Source organism: Cnephaeus nilssonii (assembly GCF_951640355.1).
Source record: "Cnephaeus nilssonii genome assembly, chromosome: 4".
NCBI lineage: Eukaryota > Metazoa > Chordata > Mammalia > Chiroptera > Vespertilionidae > Cnephaeus > Cnephaeus nilssonii.
The window spans coordinates 84,380,303-84,405,333 of NC_137075.1; the positions used below are offsets into that span (position 1 = coordinate 84,380,303).

General features: G+C 41.0%; 1 protein-coding gene across 3 annotated transcripts; it reads right to left on the bottom strand.

Annotated features, from left to right (window-relative positions):
- Positions 1-25,030, bottom strand: MED6 (mediator complex subunit 6). 3 transcript variants are annotated; one of them, XM_079768830.1, is made up of 8 exons: positions 24,815-25,030; positions 19,548-19,707; positions 18,170-18,261; positions 16,058-16,140; positions 15,786-15,894; positions 12,975-13,090; positions 8,379-8,406; positions 3,337-7,315 (listed from the first exon to the last, which is right to left on the bottom strand). In XM_079768830.1, exons 1-8 carry the CDS (start codon positions 24,834-24,836, stop codon positions 7,185-7,187), a joined length of 741 nt encoding a protein of 246 aa, XP_079624956.1. In that variant the 5' UTR covers positions 24,837-25,030; the 3' UTR covers positions 3,337-7,184. The 3 variants fall into 3 exon arrangements, with proteins under 3 accessions (XP_079624958.1, XP_079624957.1, XP_079624956.1); XM_079768832.1 differs by lacking the exon at positions 12,975-13,090 and having other exon boundaries at positions 1-7,315; XM_079768831.1 differs by lacking the exon at positions 8,379-8,406 and having other exon boundaries at positions 1-7,315.
- Position 25,031: the final 1 nt, after the last annotated feature.

Consider the following 25,031-nt stretch of genomic DNA (forward strand, 5'->3'; position numbering starts at 1 on the left):
GCCTGATTGCCCCTAACCCCTCTGCTGGCTTGCCCAATCACCCCTAACCTCTATGCCTGCCTAATCGCCCCTAACTGCCCTCTCCTGCTGGCCTGATCTTGCCCCCAACTGCCTCTGCCTGCCTAATCACCCCTAACTGTCCTCCCCTGCTGGTCTGATCTCACCCCCCATTACCCTCCCCTGCCAGGCTGGCTGCCCCCAACTGCCCTCCCCTGTCAGTCTGATCTCACCCCCAATGGCCCTTCCCTGCTGCCGTGATCTCGCCCCCAACTGCCTTAAAACCCCTCCTCAGCCCCCAACTTAGGCTCTGCCTTCGCAGTTCACCCAGATTAGGTCCTGATTGGTTGGTTTCTATGCCAGTCAGCGTCAAAAGCTCCGCCTCCTAGGCAGCCATTGGCTCCTTGCAGTTCACCCAGATTTGGTTCTGATTAGTTGGTTTCTATGCCGGTCAGTGTCTCCGGGCCTATCTCTGGTCCTGATCAGAGAGGCGGGGTTGATCAGCGGCCCCCGCAGAGGCCCAGAGAGAAAGAGAGGCGCACTGCTGGCCAGGCCCAGAAAGAGAGGCAAGGGCTGATCAACAGCTGCCACGGAGGCTACGGATCAGACCCTGCTTCTCTCTCCAGGCCTCTCTGGGCCTGATCCGCAGCCCCCTCAGCAGTCAGTGCTGGGTTGCCATGCCCGCAGCAGCGGCAGTCAGTGCTGGGTCGCCACGGCAACCCAACACTGACTGCAAGACTGACTTCTGGTGTTCGGTCAAGCCTTCGGTCCTTATGGTCACTGTCTTTGTATATATATAGATGAACTCATTTTTATTAAAAATTATTATATAGTCTAAGCCTGTTAACTGACTCAACCAGGTCCATTGGTTGGTTAATGAGAAAAAGGTTAAAGCATAAGGAAAGATACTTAACCTTTTGCACTCGGATGTCTAGTGTGACTCGACACAGTTAGCATTAGAATAAAGGAATCAAGAAAAAAGCAAGCAAGTGCAAAGGGTTAAAGTACTTCATTTTAGTTTAAAAAATATGTACATTCATTATACAATCTTTGGATATAGCACCAAGGACTTTTCTTTAACTATGGGCCCAACTGTTCTTTCTTTGTAAATCATACCCTTAAATATTAAGATTTCTGGTTTCAGTTTCTTTAAAATGCAGTGAGGACTTAAAAACATTCGCAAAGCAATCCAGGTGCACACTCTATCTAGATTTATATTTTTCCTCAATCTTTTGCAATTGCCTTACCCACTCTTTATTTACTGCAGTTTTTCTAAAGATCTAGCCCTTAGCAAATCTTTTTAACACATTAGACTTAGTTGAAATAGAAATAATAATTCTCTTTTACGCTCACATTTTGGTTTATATATTTGTGTATTTTGAAATTATTATGAGTACAACTAAAATAAAAGGTTGACAAGAAAAATAGGAAATCAAACATTTATTTATGGATACATTGTTACATAGTAAAAATGTAAAGAAGACAAATATTATCCAAAAAAAATTAGGGATAAGGATGCCCTCTGATCAGAAGGACAAGCAGTGTAAATAGAAGGGAACATAATGTAGTTTCTGAGGTACTGGCAATGTTCAATTTATTTACCTGCATATTGAGTTACAGAGGTACAATGAGTTGTACTCTAATATTTTGTGTGCTTTTCTACTAAGTGATATTTTGCAATAATGTAGTTATAAAAAAAGGAGCTTTGCTGGAAAAATACTTGAAGGAAGAATGACAGAGTTAATACCTTTATGTCAAAAGTTCATGCTTAAATAAGTGGAAAATAAGCAAAGTGCAAAAGTTTATATAATATGTTGCCCTTTGTGTAAGAGGGAAAATAAGAATATACCTATATATTTTAGTAAAATAAATATAGTACAGGTAAACTAGAGAATATTTAAGTTGCTTACTTTTGAGGGGATGGGTAGGGAATGAGGTGGAAGACAGAAGAAATGAGTGGGCCAGAGGATGAAAAGGGCGTAACACTTAGAATCTTTTTTGACAGTTCTGACATTTATAACCAAGTTAACATCTCACAGGCCTCAAACAATACAACAAAACAGAAATTAATATGGGGGGTGGTGGGGGGGAACTAATATTAAATTCAGAACAGAATAAAATCAACCAAACAACCTAATAAATAAAAAATGTAACCACACTGAAGAGAAGAAAAAAAAGTGAGTCAATGTAATTTTTTAATATAGTTTTTATTTTTTTTAATATATTTTATTGATTTCAGACAGGGAGAAGGAGAGAGAAAGAACCATCAATGATGAGAGAAAATCATTGATATTGATAGGCTGCCTCCTGCATGCCCCTCACTGAGGATCTAGCAACCTGGGCATGTATCCTTGAGTGGAACCGAACCCGGGACCCTTCAGTCCGCAGGCCAAGACTATTCACTGAGCCAAACCCACTAGGGCTAATATAGTTTTTATTGATTTCAGAGAGACGAAGGGAGACGGAGAGAGAGCTAGGAACATCAACGATGAGAGAGAATCGATTGGCTGCCTCCTGAAAGCCCCCTACTAGGGATTGAGCCTAAAATCTGGCTATGTGCCTTGACCAAGAATCAAATCCACAACCTTTCTGTGTACAGAATGACTCTCCAACCAACTGAACCACACCAGCAAGGGCTCAGCTTTACTTCTTTTGTTGCAATTTACACTTAAGGTAAGAATTACTTCTAAGTAATTAGCATTTTAAAATATTTTAAATCAGAGAGAGAAAGAGAGAGGGAGAGGTATAGAAACATCAATGATGAGAGAGAATAATTGACCGGCTGCCTCCTGCACGCCACCTATTGGGGCTTAAGCCCACAACCTAACATATGCCCTGACCGGAATTGAACTGAGACCTCCAGGTTCATGGGTCAACGCTCAACGAACCGAGCCACACCAGCTGGTCTGAACGAAAGTAATTTTAAAACACAATATCTAAACTAAATAGCTTCAAGCTAAACCTTAAAAGAAATAAGCAAACTCTGAACTCTAATTAGGAGGTCGCTTTTTGGCAGAGGTACAGGTTAGCAATTCTAAAACTACTTTGTTATTATAGGATTAAGCAAGTAAAAATACTGTGGCTAACAGGAACCAGCATTCTCACCAACGTAACAGGCAGTCGGACATCACTCTCAAAATCCAGGACTGCTGGCTCCCAACTGCTCGCCTGCCTGCCTTCATGATTGCCCCTAACTGCTTCTGCCTGCCAGCCTGATCACCCACTAACCACTCCCCTGCCAGCCTGATTGATGCCTAACTGCTCCCCTGCCAGCCTGTTTGCCCCTAACTGCCCTCCCCTGCAGGCCTATTGCCCCCCCAACTGCTCTCCCCTGCAGGCCTGGGTCCCCCCGCCACTGCCCTTTGCTACAGGCCAGGTCTCCCCCAACTTCCCTCCTCTGTTGGCCTGGTCACCCCTAACTGTCCTGCCCTGCAGGCTTGATCACCCACAACTGCCCTCCCTTGCAGGCCTGGTCCTTCCCAACCGCCATCCCCTGCTGGCCTGATCGCCCCCAACTCTCCTCCCTTGCAGGCCATCCTGTGGCAGCCATCTTGTGTTGGAGTGATGGTCAATTTACATATTACTCTTTTATTAGATAGGAAGGATAGAGGCCTGGTGCACTGGTGGGGGCCAGCTGGTTTTCCCTGAAGGGTATCCCGGATCAGGATGGAGGTTCCCTTGGAGCATGGGGCAGCCTGGGTGAGGGGCCTGTGGTGGTTTGCGACCCAAGCGGAGGCCCTGGTATTTGGGATTTATTTATCTTCTATAATTGAAACTTTGTAGCCTTGAGCAGAGCCAAGCCTCCAGCTCGCTCCGTGCCACAGCCATTTTTGTTGGGATTTATTTATCTTCTATAATTGAAACTTTGTAGCCTTAACTCTTTGCACTTGCTTGCTTGTTTTCTCGATTCCTTTATTCTACTCGGGATTTAATTTTTTAAATACCCCAGATTTTACAAAGTGCGGCAGTAGAATAAAAAACTGGAGTTTCTTTTCATACAAACTTATTTATTTGGATTTTTTTATATTTCAAATTATTGATACATTCAATACAATTCGACATACGAGCTGCTACCGATGCTAACCGTGTCGAGTCACACTCAACATCCGAGTGCAAAAGGTTAAGCAGAGGCCAAGGCAGGCCAGGGTGTGCGGAAACTTGGCTTCCTCCATCACTGGGGGCAACTTAACCTTTTTCACTCGGATGTCGAGTGTGACTCGACATGGTTAGCATTAGAATAAAGGAATCGAGAAAAAAGCAAGCGAGTGCAAAGGGTTAAGCTTCCTTCTCTCTCTAGCTCCATGGCTGCCACCATTTTTGTTGGCATTTATTTATCTTCTATAATTGAAACTTTGTAGCCTTAAGCAGAGGCCAAGGCAGGCCAGGGTGTGCGGAAACTTGGCTTCCTCCATCACTGGGGGCAACTTAACCTTTTTCACTCGGATGTCGAGTGTGACTCGACATGGTTAGCATTAGAATAAAGGAATCGAGAAAAAAGCAAGCGAGTGCAAAGGGTTAAGCTTCCTTCTCTCTCTAGCTCCATGGCTGCCACCATTTTTGTTGGCATTTATTTATCTTCTATAATTGAAACTTTGTAGCCTTAAGCAGAGGCCAAGGCAGGCCAGGGCAGGCAGAAAGCTTGGCTTTCTCCATTGCCGGGGAAACCCAAGCCTCCTGCTCTGTGGCTGCAGCCATCTTGGCTGGGTTAATTTGCATACTCGCTCCTGATTGACTCGTGTGGCTTGTGGTATAGCAGAGGTACAGTCAATTTGCATACTATTCTTTTATTAGATAGTATGTATGGATACGTATGTATATTCACTCATATGTAAGTATATATCTAGTTCTTAACTGTGTCAGCTGAAAGGGCCTAGAAGCAATGACACATGAGCAAATGAACACACCTAGCGCAAAGATCTTGATTTCCAAATGCATTCTCCACCAAAAGGAACTAGGGACCTTAGAAACATGGCTGATTCCAGGCCAAGGTTGGGAAGAACGTGGAATATTCTACTGTGCCAAAATGTAAAGAAAATGCTCAATGAATGAGAGGGTCATATCAAAAGGACACAGGAATCAGCGTGAAGCAGCTCTCATGGCCCAATTTGGGACAATTTGAGCATCAATATAAATAATAGTAAAGAAATAAAACTTATCAAATAAAATAGGAATATAGAAGTTCAAAATGATATAAATAAGTATGAAGGGGAGAAAGGAAAACTCTCATCTTTATAGCAAAAAGCCAACTAATAGTCATAGAGGAATTCTGGAATTAGAAATTCACCATTTGGCAACCATCATATTTAGGCAAGAATTATCAATGGATGCTCACTTGTGGGAAAAAGTTTGAGGAATACCATGCTATTTACAAAACCTCTATTTCCCCCACAAGATAGCTCTAAATTACAAAAGAAAAAATAGTAACTTTACAGTAGAGTAACCTGACAGACAGTACCTTTAACCAAGTAAAGTTGACATCACCAGAAATGAGGCAAATTAATAGCATGTGTCTCCACAAGCATCTTTTCCATGTTATTCCTGATAAAAGCACAAGAGGTTAATTTAATCGTGAAAATATATCAAAGAAAAGCAAACTGCGAGACATTCAACAAAATAACTTGCCTACACCTCTAAATATCAAGCCATGAAAAACAAAGAACTATTCCAGATTAAAACAGACTAGAAGAGACAGTACAACTAAATCCAATGCATAATTCAGGATATTCTTTTGCTGTAAATGACATTCTTGGGACTCTGATAAGATATGAATGAGATCTACAGATTAGGTAATGGTATCATACCAGTTTAATTCTGATAACTGTAATATAGCTTTGTAAGAGAATGTCCTTGATTTTAGGAAATACACACAAAAGTACTTAAGGGAAATGGGCATGATCATGTCTACAAATGATTATGAGTCCAAAAGTAAAAGGTGTGTATATATGTGTAACACACACACACACACACACACACACACACACACACACAGAGGAAAATAGCAATTGTCAGCGAGAGTTTGAGATGGGGGAGAGGACAGAAAAAGATTGAAGAATAAAAACAAATATGGAAAAATGTTAATATATGAGTTTTGGTAAAAGGTATACATATGTAGGAATCCTTTGTACTATTTTTACACTTTTCTATAAGCCTGAAATTATGTCAAAATATAAAGCTAAAAGAAAAATCTTATACAATAAAGTCAAACAAATAATTATTTAACCACCTAAAATAATAAAAAAATATTTTTTGTAGTAAATTCTGGAGGGGTTGGTATTTTTATATTTTACTGACAACTGGTTCAAACCTTTTGAGAAAAAAATAACTTGGCAATATGGACTAGGAGTAAAGTAAAGAGTCTGGTGATTCTACCACTGGGACTCTATCCTAAGGAAATAAATACTAAATATTGGAAAGTCATTGTAGACAAATGTAATCACAACAGCTTCATTTAAAATAATGCAAATTGGGAAAAACCTAAGTAGAACACAAGAAGAGTTTAAGAAAATGTATAATCACTCACAGGAATTATTCAATCATTAAAATAAATAATATAAAAAACTAAGTAAACATGAAAAAGTGCTTACAACAGACATAATAATGTGATAAAGTAAAATTATATGAACAGAATAATTACAAGTTTTGGTTTCTAAAATATGCACAGAAAATAAAGACAAAGAAAATTCACAAAACTGTTAAAGGATTTGTAGGGTGATGGTATAGGCAAGTGAGTTTTTTTCCATTTCTTTATCATTCAAATTGTTAAGTAATTGAATTATTTTAATCCTGAGAAATATGCCACTAAAAAAGAAACTAAACTTATATTTACTACTTTAATCCTTTGTGTTTACAAAATGCATCTGGAAATACTTCAGAGAGAGAAATAAGGGGGAAAAGTCATGATAAAGTAATTTAGACAAATACTTTAATTTGGTTTCAAACATACATAAGCAGTACACATGTGAGTGAGGAGGCTGCTCAAGTCCTGTAGGGGAAGGTTACAAAAAATACATACAAATATCCATCTCAAAAGCATGAGGGCCCTTATATCCTTTTTTAAAGAGCATAAAGAGCAAGCACATTCTATACAAATCAGAGTTGTGACAAAGAATTTTAAAGTTCAAAAGCCTGTCACAGTAATGAGGTATAATAATGGACAAGAAATCTTACAAGCTTCTCTTGTCCAATACTCACTGAAGTCTCATTCGTTTTTCAGGGGGACCTTTAGTGCTCACTGTCTGTTGGATGTTCTTTGTGGTCTCCTTCTCATCAGACTTCACAGTTTCTGGTGTAGGTTCTGCCTCTTTCTTTGTCTGATCCACTACCCATCAAAAGGAGTTATTTTTTGGAGGAGAAGGATAAAGGAATGAGATCAAATTAGATAACAGTTAATATGAATGGTTCAAACTCTTACCAATTCATTTTAGACCTGCTTATCTCAAGTTCTAAATTTAGCTGTTTCATTAGGCAGATGTATAAGAATCCATTTACAAGTCTAAAAACCTGATAACCCAAGCAAATTTGTGATACTAGATAAAAACACATGGCATTTAAATAAGATAGTATACATGATTATTCCATCCCGGTTCAATGGTTAGGTCAATATCTCTTTTCAATGATGAACCAGAAGACCTTTTTCCACACTGAAATTTGAACAATTTGAACCCCAAACCTCAAATCACCTCAGCTTTTCCACACCTCCTCAATTCCTATTCTTCCCACTCTGATTCACCTTTTAAATACTAACATCACTACCACAAAAGCATCATCTTGCCCAGCCAGCCTGGCTCAGTGGCTGAGTATCCACCTATAAACCAGAAGGTCACGGCTCCATTCCCGGTCAGGGCACATGCCCGAGTTTCAGGCTCGGTCCCCAGCGTAGGGTGTGCAGGAGGCAGCCGATCAATGATTCTCTCTCATCATTAAAGTTTCTATCTCTCTCTCCCACTCCCTTCCTCTCTGAAATCAATAAACATATATATTAAACAAAAAACAAAAACAAAAACAAAAACAAAAAGCACTGTCTTTTGGCAGTTCAGCAAATCCCAAGGTTAGGAGCAACAAACTACAATGAGAGAATCTAGGAAAGGGGTGGAGAATGTACAGCCCCTGGCCATGTAAGTCCCAAGAAATCATTTGGTCATTAGGCATTAGGGGTGAGTTAAATGTTTGACCAAATATAGCAGGCTAATTTTTAAGCTGATATTTTGTATAGCACTCGGATGATGTTATAAATATCCAAATGACCCTTGGCAGAAAAAAGGTTCCTCATTCCTGATATAGGACAAATGATAGTAGCTCATCTCATATGCTAAGTTGTTACTGAGTTAAACAGGCTGTTTTGTCTTATTTGAAGTTTAACAAGAATATCAGACGAACCATACCTGGGACAGGCTTTTCTCCAGACTTTTGCTATAATGAAAAACAGAGAAAACAAAAGAGTGGGGAGAAGTAGAAGAAAACAGGGCAAGTTAGCAAAGTTGTTTTTTTTTAAATTTCATAATTCTTATTAAAATTACACCTTCATTCGGGCATGTGCCCTGATGAGTAGGTTTATAAATGACTTCATGAAGAGGAACCATTGTATGTATCATAAAAAATAAATTTATCATTTTCTAATTCTTATTCACCGTTTCAAAAAAGACAAATCTAAAACTAGAACAAGAGAGTCAAACATAAATAACCCCTGAACACCTACAAAACCCTCTGTCTCTGCATCCAGGCTACATGATTTACAAATATCAGCTAAACAGACTCCAATGGAAGGGAAAATGAAGCCTTTTAAGACTTTGGAGACTAATTTGCTTAGGGGATATGAACTATAAAAAAAGTAGAATGAAGTTTGGATGAACCATCTGACTTTTAAAGATGGCAGGTATAGGAAGTACAGAGGGAAAAGAGGTATTTTTCTATGAACATAAGGTTTATGATGAGTTACTATTAAAAAGCAAACTGCAGCCCTAGCTGGTTTGGCTCAGTGGATGGAGTGTTGGCCTGTGGACTGAAGGGTCCCAGGTTTGATCCCGGTCAAGGGCATATGCCTGGATTGCAGGCTCAGTCCCCAGTGGGGGCATGCAGGAGGTAGCCAATCAATGATTCTCTCTCATCACTGATGTTTCTCTCTCTCTCTCCCTCTCCCTTCCTCTCTGAAATAAATAAAAATATATATTAAAAAAACAAAAAACTTCCAAGTTAAAAATAAAAAGCAAACTGCAGGGGGGAAAAATGTTGGGGACACTAGAAGTTAGAAACAAGGTCAGATCCTTCATGCTGTACAGCAGTTCTTTTACTTGGTTGAGTCCTATTGAGTCCCTTTTCCTATTACTCAAGTTAAATGCTTTAAAATACTTTCCTCCTCTTCCTTCCTCCACAAAGCTCACAACCTACCCCTCACTCTCAGCCAATTACTCTACCTCTTATGTTAAACAAAAAAAGTGGCCCTGACCAGGTGGCTCACTTTATTGGGAGCATCAAAAGCTTGCAGGTTCGATTTTCAGTCAGGGCACACACCTAAGTTGCAGGTTTGATTCCAAGTGAGGGCACATATAGGAGGCAACCGATCAATCTTTCTCTCTCACATCAATGTTGCTCTCTCTCTTCCTAGAAATCAATGAAAGCATATTCTCAGGTGAGGATTGAAAAAAGAAAAAAATCAATGCCCCAAGTTCCCTTCCATCTATTGACCTTAAACTTATTACACCTTTAATACACACACACATACAGGGTGGGGCAAAAGTAGGTCTACAGTAGTGAGCACCCAAAAAAGAGTTTATTCTTGGATTATTATTTATTATTGAACAACTGTAAACCTAATTTTGCCCCACCCTGTATATAAAATACCTCATACACTTCCCTATCATCTCAGAAAAGTGTTCTCTTCATTTCAAAGTGACTGCCTCCATTTGTTTTCTGAATTTCTTTCTGAATTTACATGCCCTCCCTAAGCTTTGTAACTTATTCCTTTGACTAAAGACTACATTTTCCAATATCACATGTGCCAGGTTCATGCAGCCAACTGCCTACCAGCCCACGCCAACTGCAAGTATTAGTAAGACTAAAACTGAGCTCATATGATTATCCATTGTGCAGAAAGGTTAACACAGAAGGCCTAAGGCTGCTAGCCTTAGAAAGGCCAGCTTGTGAGGCTGGACCTTGGCTGGGGACTAGGAACTTGGATTTCTGGAGGATTCTCACCATTCCCTAATAATGGTGGCTACTGCAGCCAGACTGTTTGTACATACAATGTTCTTTATGCTGAATACCTGCTTTCCTGCAGGGAATGTAGTATTTGGTACATGCTAGATAGAGCACATACATGACAACCCTCCAGCCCACCTCCCGCCACCTAAAAACCACAGGCACCAAGTCTCTAATGGACTTTCTTGGACAGAAATAACACATACATGTTGCTGGATTTCCACTGTTGAAAGGAGTACACTCTGTGTGATCCCTCGTGGGAGGGAGAGAGTATAAGGAGGCCTGCACATGGATTCCTTCAGACTCCACTTATGTTTTTAACCTTATAAATGGTTGTATATCCTTATGTCACTGTAATAAATTCTGTTGAGTCCTTTAAACAAATCACCAAACATGGGAGAGGTCACAGAAACCCCCAACACAGCTACATCATCACATATCTTATGAACATATTGGGATTTAAACATGTCAACACGTCTTTTCCAATTTAAAACAGTAAAGGAAATATATGGCGTACACTGAGGGAGTGAGAAACTGAGAAGGGATATTCTTATACTACTAGCATCAAACTATATGAACTATACTGGACACTATATTGAGCTATATTACCTGGTTATTGGAATAATGTCATTATCTATCTAACCCACATTGTCTAATCTTTTCTAGTGAAAATTGTCAGACAAACTAGTAGGATGTGGCTTGAGATGAGAAAATAGAATGGGGGTGCCTTTCTGATAAAATGTAATCATGTGACCTTGGGATAAACCTAGCCTATGGTGTTCTAGCAGCTTCTGAAAACAGCACTGAAAAGACATTCATCACAGAAAGCTCTGAGGGCCTCAACTTCCATCAAATCATTATCCATGTAACCTTCGGTGGTAACAAGAATTAAAATATGGAAAAATAAGTTTTAGGACTTCTTCAATATTCTCCTGAGCATCCCCCTAATGGGCAACATTCCTAGGATCTAGAAGTTTAACTGTGCAATACAATGGATTAGTAGGACTAAGTCCTGAGCTACCAATGGTTCTGGGAGATACAATGGGTAAACAGGAGTTCATAGGAGACTTCACATACACCAAGGATCTATTTTCTTCTCTAGATCTGAGGAGAAAGGTTTTAGGTAGGAGGAGCAAAAGGATTATTAACAGTTCTAGAAGGAGCCATCTTTTCCCTACTTTTATTACATAAAGAGAGTCAGACATGCTTTCTCTTTGGGAGTTGGTTTTTGGCCCTTGGAAAGTTAAAAGAAAGGAGGGGTTCTGAAAAATGACAACTTTATGTGTGACTACGGCTAAACCTTTCAAAGAAAAATGTAAAAAGCTCACTGAAATGATATACAGTCATCAACCTGCTTCAAAATAATTGGGAGTAAGTGGGGGAAGAACAGATAAAATTAGAATGGGTGGGTGTATGTTTGATAATTGTTGAAGCAGGATAATGGGTATATGGGGGTTTCATATGTCACAATTCAATTTGGACTAGCTGTGCTTCAAATGCTCATTAGTCACATGTACCTAATGGCTTCTGTACTGTGCAAGTCTAGGTGTTCTTCGCCCCACCCCATTATATACTATGCAGCACTCACTGAATAAATGGTCAACCATACCTACCCGCTTATACTCTGCAGTGGTTACGAATCACCCTACAAACAGCTGTAATTCATTTATTCATTAGACTTCATCTTCAAGTGTAATCATGACATTTCTCTAAACTGGCTTTCCTGTCCTGAGCTCTATCTGTGTCCTCTGTTCCCTTCACCTCCACATCACCATTCCAACAGCACACATCTCTCTCAGAGTGAAGTCAGGAAAGGGGGAACAGGAGGCTGTTCTAAAGTCATCTCATGGTGTCAAAGATCTCATTTAACCTAAGATTACCCTTTAAAAATCTCTTCATTAGGCTCCCCACAGGAAAAACAGTATATATGACCTTGTGTATGCACAGCCCTGCAAAGGATCCATTAAGGACTGAGACTAACCAGGAAAGTAATATGTTCACATATTCCATCTCATGCCTACTTCACTTCAAAAGCTCATTTAGTAGAATGGCAGGTAGATTTGCTAATATTGTTGGAACTAATGGAATTCATGTATCTTAAACACCAACATGATGTAACTCTTACTATTACTCCTGCCTCCTCCATTTATCATGGCAAACCTTTTGCCTCAAATGTTCTGTGGGGTTTTTTTTGTTACTAAAGTTTTAACCATTCTGTCATTTAAGTTTTAACCATTTTGTCATATCAGGCTGGAAGTGAGCACTTAAGAGTAAAACAGCATGAGTTTCAGATTATAGTTTTGTTATAATCGATGACATTTTCGGCAACCTTTTGAATGAAAATATTGTCTATATGTAGGCCTTATAGTTTGTTAAAATTCAATGAGAAATTAAAACTTAAGAGCACAGAACAGTGTTATTTCTATTCCTTTACCCACTTTCTCCATTAAGTCTTTGAAAACCTCTCTTTTGATTCAGAGATCATTTTTTAACTAATGAGGAAAATCAATACTTTTAGGTCACATCTGAAACAGTTCTCAATTAAAAACAAATATACCAGGCGACACAGTTGAATAGAGCGTCATCCCGACATGCCAAGGTTTAGGGTTCGATATCTGATCCGGGCACATATAGGAAGCAGCCAATGAATGCATAAATAAGTGGAACAGCAAATTGATATTTCTCTCTCCGCCCCCCCCCCTCTCTCTAAAAATCAATACAAATAACTTAAAAATAAAAATGCCAGGAAACAGTATCAAATTTACCACACATGTTCTCATTACCTGCACAAATTTGGGTGGAAATTTTTGTCTGAGGTCTAGGAGTAAAGCATCCACACGTTGCCTCTGGAAAATAGAGCTTGGTTCTTCTTTCCTTTTGGTTTTAGGTTTAACTTTTTCTGTTAAAATATGAAGTCCAAATCAAAATACTGCCTAGTTTGGTGTTTTATATTTTACAAATTTTTATCCGCCATGAATATACTCAAGTTTCATTATTTTTTATGGCTGCTAGTTAAAACATAATCTCCCAAATAAGTTAAATTGAGCATATACACAGAAGTATTCTAACTCTCCCTCTTAAATGAACTTAACATTCTAGCATTTAAAAAGCTGATGTCACCCTGGCTGGTGTGGCTCAGTTGGATGGAACATTGACCAGTGCACTGGTTCAATTCCCGGTCAGGGCACATGCTCAGGTTGCGGGTTTGATCCCTTGGCAGGGACGTGCAGGAGACAGCTGATTGATATTTCCCTCTCACATGATGTCTCTCTCTCTCTCTCTCTCTTTCTCTCTCTCTCTCTCTCCCTCTCCTTTCCTCTCTCTCTAAAAATCAATAAAAGTATTTTAAAAATAAATAAATAAAAAATAAAAAGCTGATGTCTTTTAAAGATACTTAATTTTAACTTTGTCAAGTATATGATTGTCTAACTACTATACACCTGAAAGTAATACAAAATAGTATTGAATGTAAATTATAATGGAAAAAAAATTTAGTATATAAGCAGGGATAGAAAAAAGAATTTTAAAGCTAAAGTTTTCCATAATTACCAAAATTACAATCCAGATTGTTTGAAATTACCTTGTGTATATTTTAAGTGTATTAAATGGTCTTTTCCCATGAATCCTAATAAGTACAAATGAAAAATGCAACTTTCAAAAATTCCCCAAGTTACCATTCTCAATTATGAAGACTATAAATCACTAAAAAAACAAAACAAACAAAAAAAAACAGGACAAACCAAACAGAAGGTCCTCAAGACAAGGAAGAACTTATAAGAGAAATTCTGAAATTAATGACATAGAATTTCCCTGGGGCGAGATATATATTGAGGACGGTCTCTAAATGAAGGGTTCCAGATAAGTTTCATTCCAAACATTTCATTAGGGTAGGGGCAGAGAGCTCTTAGGAGAAGTTTATTTAACTAATGTAAACTTTCCTACATCTGATATTGCAACCTGCAACTACTATTAAGAATAAATATAACTGTATCTGAGAGACCATTCATGCCACAAGCCTGAATTCTATTTAAAGGCTACTTTTCTGTTAGTAATTAATGCTGAATTGCTATTTCTCAGAGAAGGAAATACAGACTATAAGTTTTCTGCTATAGGCACACTTCCAATACTTATTGGTAAAATATGGTATAGCAAGAGTAGCAGATGAACAGCTACGGAAACTGGGGAACCTGGCATTACAACAGGTGATAACATGGAAAAGTAAAAAAAAAAAGACTGGTCACCTGGGAATAAGGCTCTAAGAACATCTCCCCTAGTTTTAAGACTGGGAGATTCCAGTTCCTGACTTCAAGATGACTCTACAGTTAGGTAAGCAAGAAATATCATCATTACTCAGTCCTCATCACTGATTTTCTCTGCATGCTCCAAATATTTAAAAAACTTGAATCCAATTATCAAAGATTACCATTTACCTAACATCCCTCTCACAATCCAGAACTGCTGGCTCCCAACAGTTCGCCTGCCTGCCTTCCTCATTGCCCCTAACCGCTTCTGCCTGCCAGCCTGATCACCCCCTAACCAGTCCCCTGCCAGCCTGATTGATCCCTAACTGCTCCCCTGCCAGCCTGTTTGCCCCTAACTGCCCTCCCCTGAAGGCCTGGTCACCCTTAACTGCCCTCCCCTGCAGACCTGGTCCCCCCCAACTGCTCTCCCCTGCAGGCCTGGGTACTCCCCAACCGCCCTTCCCTGCAGGCCCAGTCACCCCCAACTTCCCTCCTCTGCTGGCTTGATCGCCCCCAACTGCCCTCCTTTGAAGGCCTGGTCCCTCCCAGCTACCCTCCCTTGCTGGCCTGATCGCCCACAACTGCCCTCCCCTGCTGGCCATCTTGTTGTGGCCCTCTTGTGTCCACATGGGGGCAGGATCTTTGACCATATGGGGGCAGCCTTCTTGTGTTTTGGAATGAGTCAATTTGCATATTACTCTTTTATTAGATAGGATAGAGGCCTGGTGCATGGGTGGGGACCAGCTGGTTTGCCCTGAAGGGTGTCCCGGATCAGGGTGGGGGTTCCTTTGGGGATCTTCTATAATTGAAACTTTGTAGCCTTAAGCAGAGGCCAAGCCAGGCAGGCCAGGGTGTGCTGAAAGCTTGGCTTCCTCCATCGCCGGGGGCAACCCTAGCCTCCTGCTCTCTCCAGCTCCGTGGCTGCTGCCTTTTTTGTTGGCATTTATTTATCTTCTATAATTGAAACTTTGTAGGCTGGAGTGGAGGCCTCGGCTGGCCAGGGTGTGCAGAAAGCTTGGCTTCCTCCATTGCTGGGGAAACCAAAGCCTCCCTCCTGCTCTCTCTGTGGCCGAAGCCATCTTGGTTGGGTTAATTTGCACACTCGCTCCTGATTGGCTGGTGGGCATGGCTGGTGGGTGTAGCAGAGGTATGGTCAATTTGCATATTACTCTTTTAACAGACAGGATCTATTTATATAAATAGTAGCTGTGACAATGTCATAATCCTATGAAGAATCTTCCTAAGGGGAAATAAAACACACCTAGAAATCATCAATAGCTGTTTACCTAAAGAAAACAGATTCATTCTCAGATACCAAAAAATGTTTTCAGAAGGTCCAGGTGTCCTACCTACCTTGCTCTTCATGATCTTTGAAGTGCCACCAATACCCTTTGGAAGGATGATATCGACAGTATGACATAGCTTCATCAAAAGCTGACTGAATGCCATGTACCGCAGTGAGCTTGTAAAAAGAAAATGAATTCCCAATTTCTCATTAATAATGCTCAAGACATTTTAATACCCAACACTTCATACTAACTTACACAAAGAGCTCTGTTTGATTCTTGAAAGCAAGGTGGCTCAAGTAAATGTTTTTAGTGTTTAAATAATGTGAAGACACTTACCACTCTAGAGTTTATAACTGATCCCAAGTCTGGTGCCTGGTAGATCACTCCAGCAATGATATAGTAATCAGCTAGTGGGATAACTAAAGCAGTAGAAGGAGAAAAAAATATTATGAATAGAGCTATGTACACAAACTACTATATAGATTTCCATAAAAAGAACAACTAAAATTTGACATTTTCTCATATTAAAACTTAAGTTAGGGCCTGGCATGCAAGAGGCAGCTGATCAGTGATTTTTCTCTCATCACTGATGTTTCTATCTCTCCCTCTCCCTCTCTGAAATCAATAAAAAATATATTTTAAAAAAATGTCCTGTTTTCATAAATAAAGTTTTATTATCAAACAGCCACACCCATTCATTTACATTATTATCTACAGCTGCTAGCTGAGTAGTTGTCACAGAGACCATGAGCCCCACAAAGTCTAAAATATTTACTCTGTGGACCTTCGCAGAAAAAATTTTGTCAATTCTTGCCCTAGAGCAGTAAATCACCTGAGTATCCTGTTAAAATCAGATTCTTAATCAGCAGGCATAGTGCATTTCTAACAAGTTCCCAAGTGATCCAATGCTGCTGTCAGTCAACCACACTTTGGGGAATAAGACCTTACAGCAAGAGATTTACCGCCTAGGGTGAAGGTAACAGATGTGCTGAGCTTGCCTCTGTGCTCCCGTCCTGAGTCCGAAAGAATAAAACAGCTGCTAGCAAGGCTGGTGCCACCTTGTATAGCTTCTATACCTTGAACCCTCTCACCAGGAACTTTTACCCATGGTCTTGCCTTTGTTCTAAGGTTCTCTTTTTTAAAAATCCTCACCTGAGGATCTTTTCATTGATTTTAGAAAGGGGAAAGGAAAGAGAAACAGCAATTGGTTGCCTCCTATACACATCCCAACCAGGATCAAACCCACAACCTAGGTATGTGCCCTGACCAGAAATCGAACCCACAACCTATCAGTGTTTAGAATGATGTCCCAACCCACTGAGTCACACTGGCCAGGGCTAAGGTTCTCTTTTTCTCTGGACAAAAACTCTAGATTTTTTAACTAAATTTAAGTTCTTGATTCTAGAACTTCTTTAACAAGTCACTGTCTGGAATTAATACCAAAGTTGTTACTAAATGTCTTGATGAGGGATTTTAAAATTAAGAGATGTAGCTGGTCACCTTTGGAAGTAAGTGACTAATACTGTGATTCAAAATCAAATCTGCATTCTGTACTCTTCAGTGTGATTTCTAAGGCAAGTTTTTGTTTGGTTAGATAAACCAGGTAAGACTTGTGGTTGAATGTGTCAATGAGGATTTTCAACTGATCTTCTAAGAATTTGGTAAAACTGCACCTACCATGTATTTTCTAACAGAATTAGACTCAGTGGTCTGAGATGAAAAGGAAGTTACTTGGAATGCTCGAGGTTCAGTTGGAATCCCAACACTGTGCTCACAAGAAGACGTGGTTTCAATATAGCGAGTTGCTCTATTAGTGCTTGCAGAGCTGTCCCTGGGCATGCTGGGAGACTCCTGGTGTCCAAGCATGTGACTAATGGAACTCCTTCTGAAATGTTTCCTAAGTGATAAAGCTACGTCTGCTATACCAGCCTGCCTAGACAATTTGTACGAACAATATGATTATAGTGGAAACATGATTTCCCTCTAAGGCTCTGGAGTTTTAGCAGACATAAGAGGTCTACATGATTAGCCCTCACTAAAAATCTGACCTCAGAGTCTCAAATGGAGTTTCCTGAGCAGACATACACACATGGAACTGCATTTCACTGCTGGAGGGTATACTTGGTGTGGCCCCTCACAGAGGGGAAGTATAGAAAGCTTACACCTGGACAGATCCCTACAGATCCCACTTATATGGCTTTTTTCCTTATTGATCTGGCTGGGTAGTCTTACTGTGTTGCCCTAACAAAACTTACGCATGACTAACTATATGCTGAGTCTGCTGAGTCCCCCTAGTAAAGCATTGAACATATATGTTGGCTTGGGGATGCCCAAAAAGAACCCAAGAAAACAAACAAACAAACAAAAAACGAAACCAAATGGATAGCTCAGAAAGTAAATAAATCATGGTATTTTAAGAAAAAAATGCCTGAAGTTTACACATTTTACCTTGGGTAGGGGACTGCCGCTGTTGCTTCCGAATGATAAAAAGAATGGGCTCTTGAGCATGTAAAAGGATGTATTCCACTCCAACCATCTGACTGAATGAAAATAGAACACAGACATCCAGAGACCTATGAATGCCCTATAAACAATTCTGTAGAACATTCAAATTATTATATAAAAGTATAACAACACTGTAAGTAGAATTAAAACTGCCTGTGTTTGATATGAAAACCTGGCTGTTTAATAAAACTGGCTATTTTCCGAGGTAGTCAAATACAGATAAAGATTTGGTTTTTTAAACAACAAAATTTATTTATAAAATTTCATGATGAACTTAAATATTCATCATGTAGTATACTGAAGAGCATGTTTCAAAAAAGGCAACCAAGTCCAGCCGCATGACTCAGTGGTTGAGCGTCGACCTATGAACCAGGAGGTCATGATTCGATTCCCGGTCAGGGCACATGCCCAGGTTGCAAACTCAATCCCCAGTGTGGAGTGTGCAGGAGGCAGATGATCAATGGTTCTCTCTCATCATTGATGTTTCTAGCTCCCTCTCCCTCTCCCTTCCTCTCTGAAATCAATTTTTTAAAAATGTGTTTTTTTTAAAAGCAACCAAAATAACATGATGCTTCTTGACCTGGGAGATTTATAAATATATGTAAAATACAAAAGTATACATGATGAAGACTATTCATGTCTTGACTGTATATGTCAACTATATATTCTACCCAACTAGAAAATATCAAAAACCTTATTCTTGCCCCACTGCATTTTTTTATCTGGCAGATTATGTTTAAAACAATGAGTTGTCTTAATAGTTATAAATATTTGTCTCATAACAAAAGTTATTTAAAATACCACAGAAATTTAATTTCATGAATTCCCCCTAATATTTAGCTGACAGATTAAAAAAAAAAAAACACAAAAAACTTTATTACACAGTTGTTTCAGAAACTTTTATAACAGTAATAAATTCTTAACGTCCTAAGTCTCAAAAATCTTGTTAAGTTTGGCTAAAATTTTTTCTTTGTCATACAAAGATAAATCTGCTATAAACCTACTAAAGACATGTAGAGGAGACAATAAGTATAATTACTAGGTTGAGAATAACAGTTGCATTGCTCAGATTTACATTTAAACCTCATAGCTATATTTTAATTGGACAGAAATACCGTATATAAAGTTATTACAGAAAAGACTTCCTAAGCAGCAAATGACTACTAATAATTCCTTTGCCAATCAAAGTTTGTTATGAACCCAAACAAAAATCCAGTTCTTTCAAAACTTCTACTCTGTACTTCATGATCCACAGCTTGAAAGAACTGTTCACTGCAGAATCTCTAGTTGGCAAAGATGGTACTTTCTTACAATAACTTACTTTAAGTGTTCTAATGTTAGTCTCTGCATTTTGACCACTTCATTATTACACGTTCTGTCATAAAAAGGATTACTTCTTTCTGAAAAGTAATCTAGGACACTTCCACTGTTCAAAATGGGGATCCATGTACTGTCAACCCAAGAGATTCCCAGTAGATTATCTACAAGAAAGAAACAAAACAATAAAAGATAAGAAAAGAGAAAAAAATCTAATCTTACAAATATTATGTATCTCATGTTGTAGGCACTATAAATAGAAGGAAGACATAGATCCTAACTTACATACTCTCATAGTCTAACAGAAGAGACAAGTACACAAGAAAGCAATAACAACTCAAGTGCTATAATAAAAGTATGAATAAATGTGTTATGAGAGCACAGTAGAGGGAGCAAAATACCTTACCTGAGGAAACTGGAATGATTTTTTATGGGGTAAGGGTTTTAGCACTATCCTATCCTATATAATAAAAGGCTAATGTGCAAATAGACCGAATGGTGGAACAACCGAACAACCGGTCACTATGGCATATGCTGACCACCAGGTGGTGCATGCGGAACATGGTGGGCATCAGTAGCAAGAAGCAGAGAGCGGAACATGGTAGGCGTCAGCCACAGCAGGATGGTAGAGCAGGTGAGCGGGTGCACAAGATCAAGGAGGGGCGCCAGTTGCTGTCATCAGGGAGAGCCTCTGGTGGTTACTGAAAATTCTTTGCTCCTGTGCGCTGCAGTCCCATGGTCCCATCCAATGCTCACGTCTGCTGCCGGTGCCGGCCCCACTTGTACCTGCTGCCAGCGCTGGTGCTACCGCTCGCACCCACTACCGGCACCTGGCACTAGTCGTGATCACTCGACGCCGTCAGTGGGTGTGAGTGGCGGCTGCCGGCCCCGATCGCCCCTGTGGGCTTCTCCACCTTCCCTTGCTCCTAAGGGGCAATCGGGGCAGCAGCCGCAGCTTGCACCCGCTGACGGCACCGGCCCTGCTTGCACCCTGCTGGCGCCAGCCCCAATCACTCCACGCCGTCAGCAGGTGCGAGCGGGGCCGGCAGCATCAGCATGTGGGAGCCACGGCAGTGGGAGCGGGGCTGCCAGCAGACAGGGGACTGGGGTCCATCGCGGGAGGGGCCAAGTGGGTGCACGGAGGATAGGCTGAGACCCACCCCTATGCCCACTGCAGCTTCGAGGCCCACAGTTACTTTCAAGGTGCACAAATTCGTGCACTGAGCCCCTAGTATGTTAAAGAATAAATAGAGGGTCAAGCTGGAAAAAGAGGAGCAAAGCAATTCTAAGCAGAGAGAATGCATATACAAAGGTGAGAAAATATAAAAGTATATTATGTTTCAAGGATAATTTGGTTAGATAGAGAAGTATAAGACTTGAAATTTAGAGATCTCTCAAAAAATTGGAAATCCTAAGTTTTTATATGTTGGCAACTAATTCAAAAGTTTTCAAACAACATGCATGCCAAAGAAAACACATCCAGAGCCACCAGTTTGCAACCTCCCAATTAGGGTCCAAGAAATAAATTAGGAAGTTATTATTATAGATGAGATGATGCAAAAGTTAAAGGGCAAATGAGAAGTACAATGCCCTTAATTACAAGTCATACAATTTCATATTTTAGAACAGAATTAAATTTGAAAATTTTCCAAATGCACCAAGAAAAAAAAGACATGGTAAAATAGAGCTAGACACCTTTAATTAATGAGCTTTTATTAGCTACTGGCTGCAATGATGTTTCACACCACTAACTATACTAAATTCCACTAGGTGTGAGTCATGAACATCAAAATGCCTATATAATATTGGTTGAAGAAGGAAGTATTAAAATCTCAACCTCTCCTATACTTCTGGCATCTTTGAAGAAGTCAGACCTAACCTAAGGTGACAAGCAGTTCCAAGCAAAATGAAGCAAGCGAGAGAAAAAAAAGTAAGTGTATAAAGGTAAAATGTGCTGTGTGCATTATAAAACCAAGGAAATAAACAGGTGAAGTATATTAATGATCAAATAATCAGTAGAGACTATTAAGATGGTTCATCATAAATGGATCATGCCATAACCAAATATATAACAAGCCAGGAAATAAAAAGATTTCCTAATGAAAAGCAACTAAGTAGAGTGTTGGCCTGTGGAACGAAGGGTCCCAGGTTTGATTCCGGTCAAGGGCATTTGTAGAGGAAAATTGTAGGTTTCTTTATCACTTACATAGCGGAAACTATGTATATCTGGTACCATGATAAGTATTGACAATAAATTGTTAAAGTATTACAGATCATTTCCAGAAAGAAAATAATCTGCAGAAACAAATAAATGTTTAATGAAGATCCTATCTACCAACAATTACAGATAGTCAATACATATGGGCATAAGGTGATGAGAACCTAGTGGAAGGCAATGGCAATGCATCCTCCTATATAATAAAGAGGTAATATGCAAATTGACCATCACACCTTCACAAGATGGCTGCCTACGACCAGGCCAGCAGGGGGGTTAGTGAGGGACAACCAAACGACCGAACAAGCAGGCAGCGTGGGGCGACCAAGCCGGCAGAGGGGTTAGTGAGGGACAACCAAAAGACTGAACAAGCAGGCTGCGTGGGGTGACCAGGCCGGCAGGGTGGGGGCAGTTGGGGGCAACCAGGCCAGCATGGGTGGCAGTTGGGGGCAATCAGGCCGGTGGGGGGGGAGGACAGTTAGGGGCAACCAGGCCGGCAGAGGGGGGCAGTTGGGGACAACCAGGCTGGCAGGGGGGGCAGTAAGAGGTGACCAGGCTGGCGGGGGGGGGGGGGGTGTTGTGAGGGGCGACTAGGCCGGTGGGGGGGGGGGCAGTTGGGGGCAATCAGGCTGGCACGCAGAGGCAATGAGGGGCGATCAGGCTGGCAAATGGGGGGCAGTTAGAAGTGAGCAATTAGGAGCCAGTGGTCCAGATTGTGAGAGGGATGTCCCAGATTGGAGAGGGTGCAGGCTGGGCTGAGGGGAACCCTCCCCCTCCATGTATGAATTTCATGCACTGGGCCTCTAGTAGGAAGATAAGGAGCAATCCTCCAATTATCTCTCTGGCCTCATCTCCTTCCCGCCTCCTTTCTGATTCCCTTTCAGCCATACCTACCTCTATGCTGGTCCTCTAACACACCAGGCATGCTCCCATGTTAGAGCCTTTGCAAAGACTCTAACAAATCCAAATAAAAAGTAAAACATTATGAAAGCTAAATATTTGAAAATAGTCTAAACTATTTTCAAATAGTCTAAACTATTTCTCTTTTTATTTAGTAGCAAGGGTGCATGGTGACATGGCCCCCAAACAGCTCTCTAACAATCAGCAAGTGTTAAAATTAGGCACTGGAAACTTAACTTATATGAAAGTCAAATACGTAAAAGTATTTTTCAGAAATGCTGAAGATCACTGGACATTTTGAATAACTATAAAATGAGAATATATCTGCAATAAGCATGCTAGACTCCATCCACTTTGGTTAATATAGAAAAAGGAATCTCAAGCATCTCCCATTAAAAATCAAGTATATATAGCCCTGGCCAGGTAGCTCAGTTGATTCGAGTGTTGTCCCCATACACTAAGGTTGCAAATTAGACCACTGGTCAGGGCACATACAAGAATCAACCAATGAATGCATAAATAAGTGGCACAACAAATCTCAAACTCTCTTAAATCAATAAAAATCAAGTATATATAAAAACAACCTACATGGAAATGATTTGAAGCATATTATAGTTAAGCATCTTGAGTGGTTTCTGTTTTTGTTCATCCTCACCAGAGGATACTTTTTCCCATTGATTTTCAGAGATGAGTAGAAGGGGGAAGGGGTGTGGGGAGAAACATCAATGTGAGAGAGAGGCATCAATTTTGGCTGCTTCCCCCACCGTCCCCGATCCCCAAGCCGGGGATCGGATCTACAACCCAGGTATGTGCCCTTGACCAGAATGGAACCTGCGACCCTTCCGTGCACCGGCGGATACTCCAACCACTGAACCACACCGGCCAGGGCTATAGTTAAAACATTATTTGAGGAAAAGCCCTTTTTCTTTAATCTGATGGGGGGGGGGGGTTTGAATCTCAGCTTGCACCAAGGTACAAAAATTCACACTTCCTTTAAGAGAAAGTACCGCGAAGTTTCAAGTGGAAATAAACCCATCTTGAGAGTTTCATGCAAGTGTAGGGAGTTTTGTGGGAGATAAAGATAATCGCGGGCGCTCTCTCCGCTGCGTTTTTTCCTGGGAATTTCCATGATCCCTCCTCCCAACCTGGAGGAACCTGGTCTGTGGAGAAGTAGGTTCTCACGCCTCAGCTATTTTTTTAATCGCCCTTCAGGTTGGTTCCCTCCTTGGAATACCAGAGCACAACTTCTAGGCTTTTTTGTTTGTTTGGTTGGTTTGGTTCGGTTTTCAAATGCACTGAAACGGATGTGTGTAGGTGGGCTGAGAAGAGGGTGTATAGCTTAACGCCTCCCGAGATCAAGCAGCGATGAAGGTAATGCGCCTCCATATAGTTATTCACTGGCTCGACAAATATTTTAGTGCCTTAGCAGCTCAGCTGTCAAAAAGAAACGACCCCTCACCGAAACCGGTTTGGCTCAGTGGATAGAGCGACGGCCTGCGGACTGAAGGGTCCCAGGTTCGATTCTGGTCAAGGGCATGTACCTTGGTTGCGGGCACATCCCCAGTAGGGGGTGTGCAGGAGGCAGCTGGTAGATGTTTCTCTCTCATCGATGTTTCTAGCTCTCTATCCCTCTCCCTTCCTCTCTGTAAAAAATCAATAAAATATATTTTTAAAAAAATAAAAGAAGCGACCCCTCAGTCATCGTTGGGTGTTTGACGGGAGGTACGGTAGACTCAAAAATAAAACAAGAAAATCTTAGGGGTTCAGGCTCAGGGACGCGATGTCAGAAATAAAGCAGCCACGACGCCAAGTCCCAAGACATGAACCAAGTCGCGTCGGCTCATCACCCCACCTCCCACTCTGCCATTCCTTCACCCGGGCAGCCCCAACATTTACTGTAGAAATACGTGTGTAAAACAACACTGCAGGTTTGAGGGCTCGAAACACAGCTCTTTCCAATTCCTTGGTTTCACACTTGTAAAGAGACCCCGCGAAACGGAAAAAACTAGGCTCCTTTTCGCCAGACTGCAGCTTTGAGTCGTCCACAGAACGCGCTTGGAGACATCGCAAAGGAGCCTGAACCCTGCCCCGCAAGCTAGAAAGCCCCAGACCAGACCCCAGACCAGCAAGAAACGAAGGCTGACAGCACAGGTTACCTCGGATATCCACCGCCGCCATAATTCCAAAAATGTGCGCGGGTTCTCCTTCCGGCGCAGAGATAACGTAACAGCTGTGACGACGGAAGCAGCGGGTAGCAGATCCTCCGGACCCTGAGGAGACACGCAGAGGGGAGGACAGAGCGGGACCTACAAGAGGGCAGGGAAGGAGAGGAGGCCAGGAGCACAGGGGAGCTGCAGGGAGGTGGAGGGGCCG

What these genes read in the sequence shown, in the direction of transcription:
- MED6 (XM_079768830.1), bottom strand. Translation starts at nt 24,836, where the DNA reads ATGGCGGCGGTGGATATCCGAG. An exon ending in GGCGGCGGTGGATATCCGAG is followed by an intron (nt 19,708 to 24,814) that starts GTAACCTGTGCT and finishes TCTTTCTTGTAG; the next exon opens with ATAATCTACTGGGAATCTCT. An exon ending in CAAAGATCATGAAGAGCAAG is followed by an intron (nt 13,091 to 15,785) that starts GTAGGTAGGACA and finishes ATATTTTAACAG; the next exon opens with AAAAAGTTAAACCTAAAACC.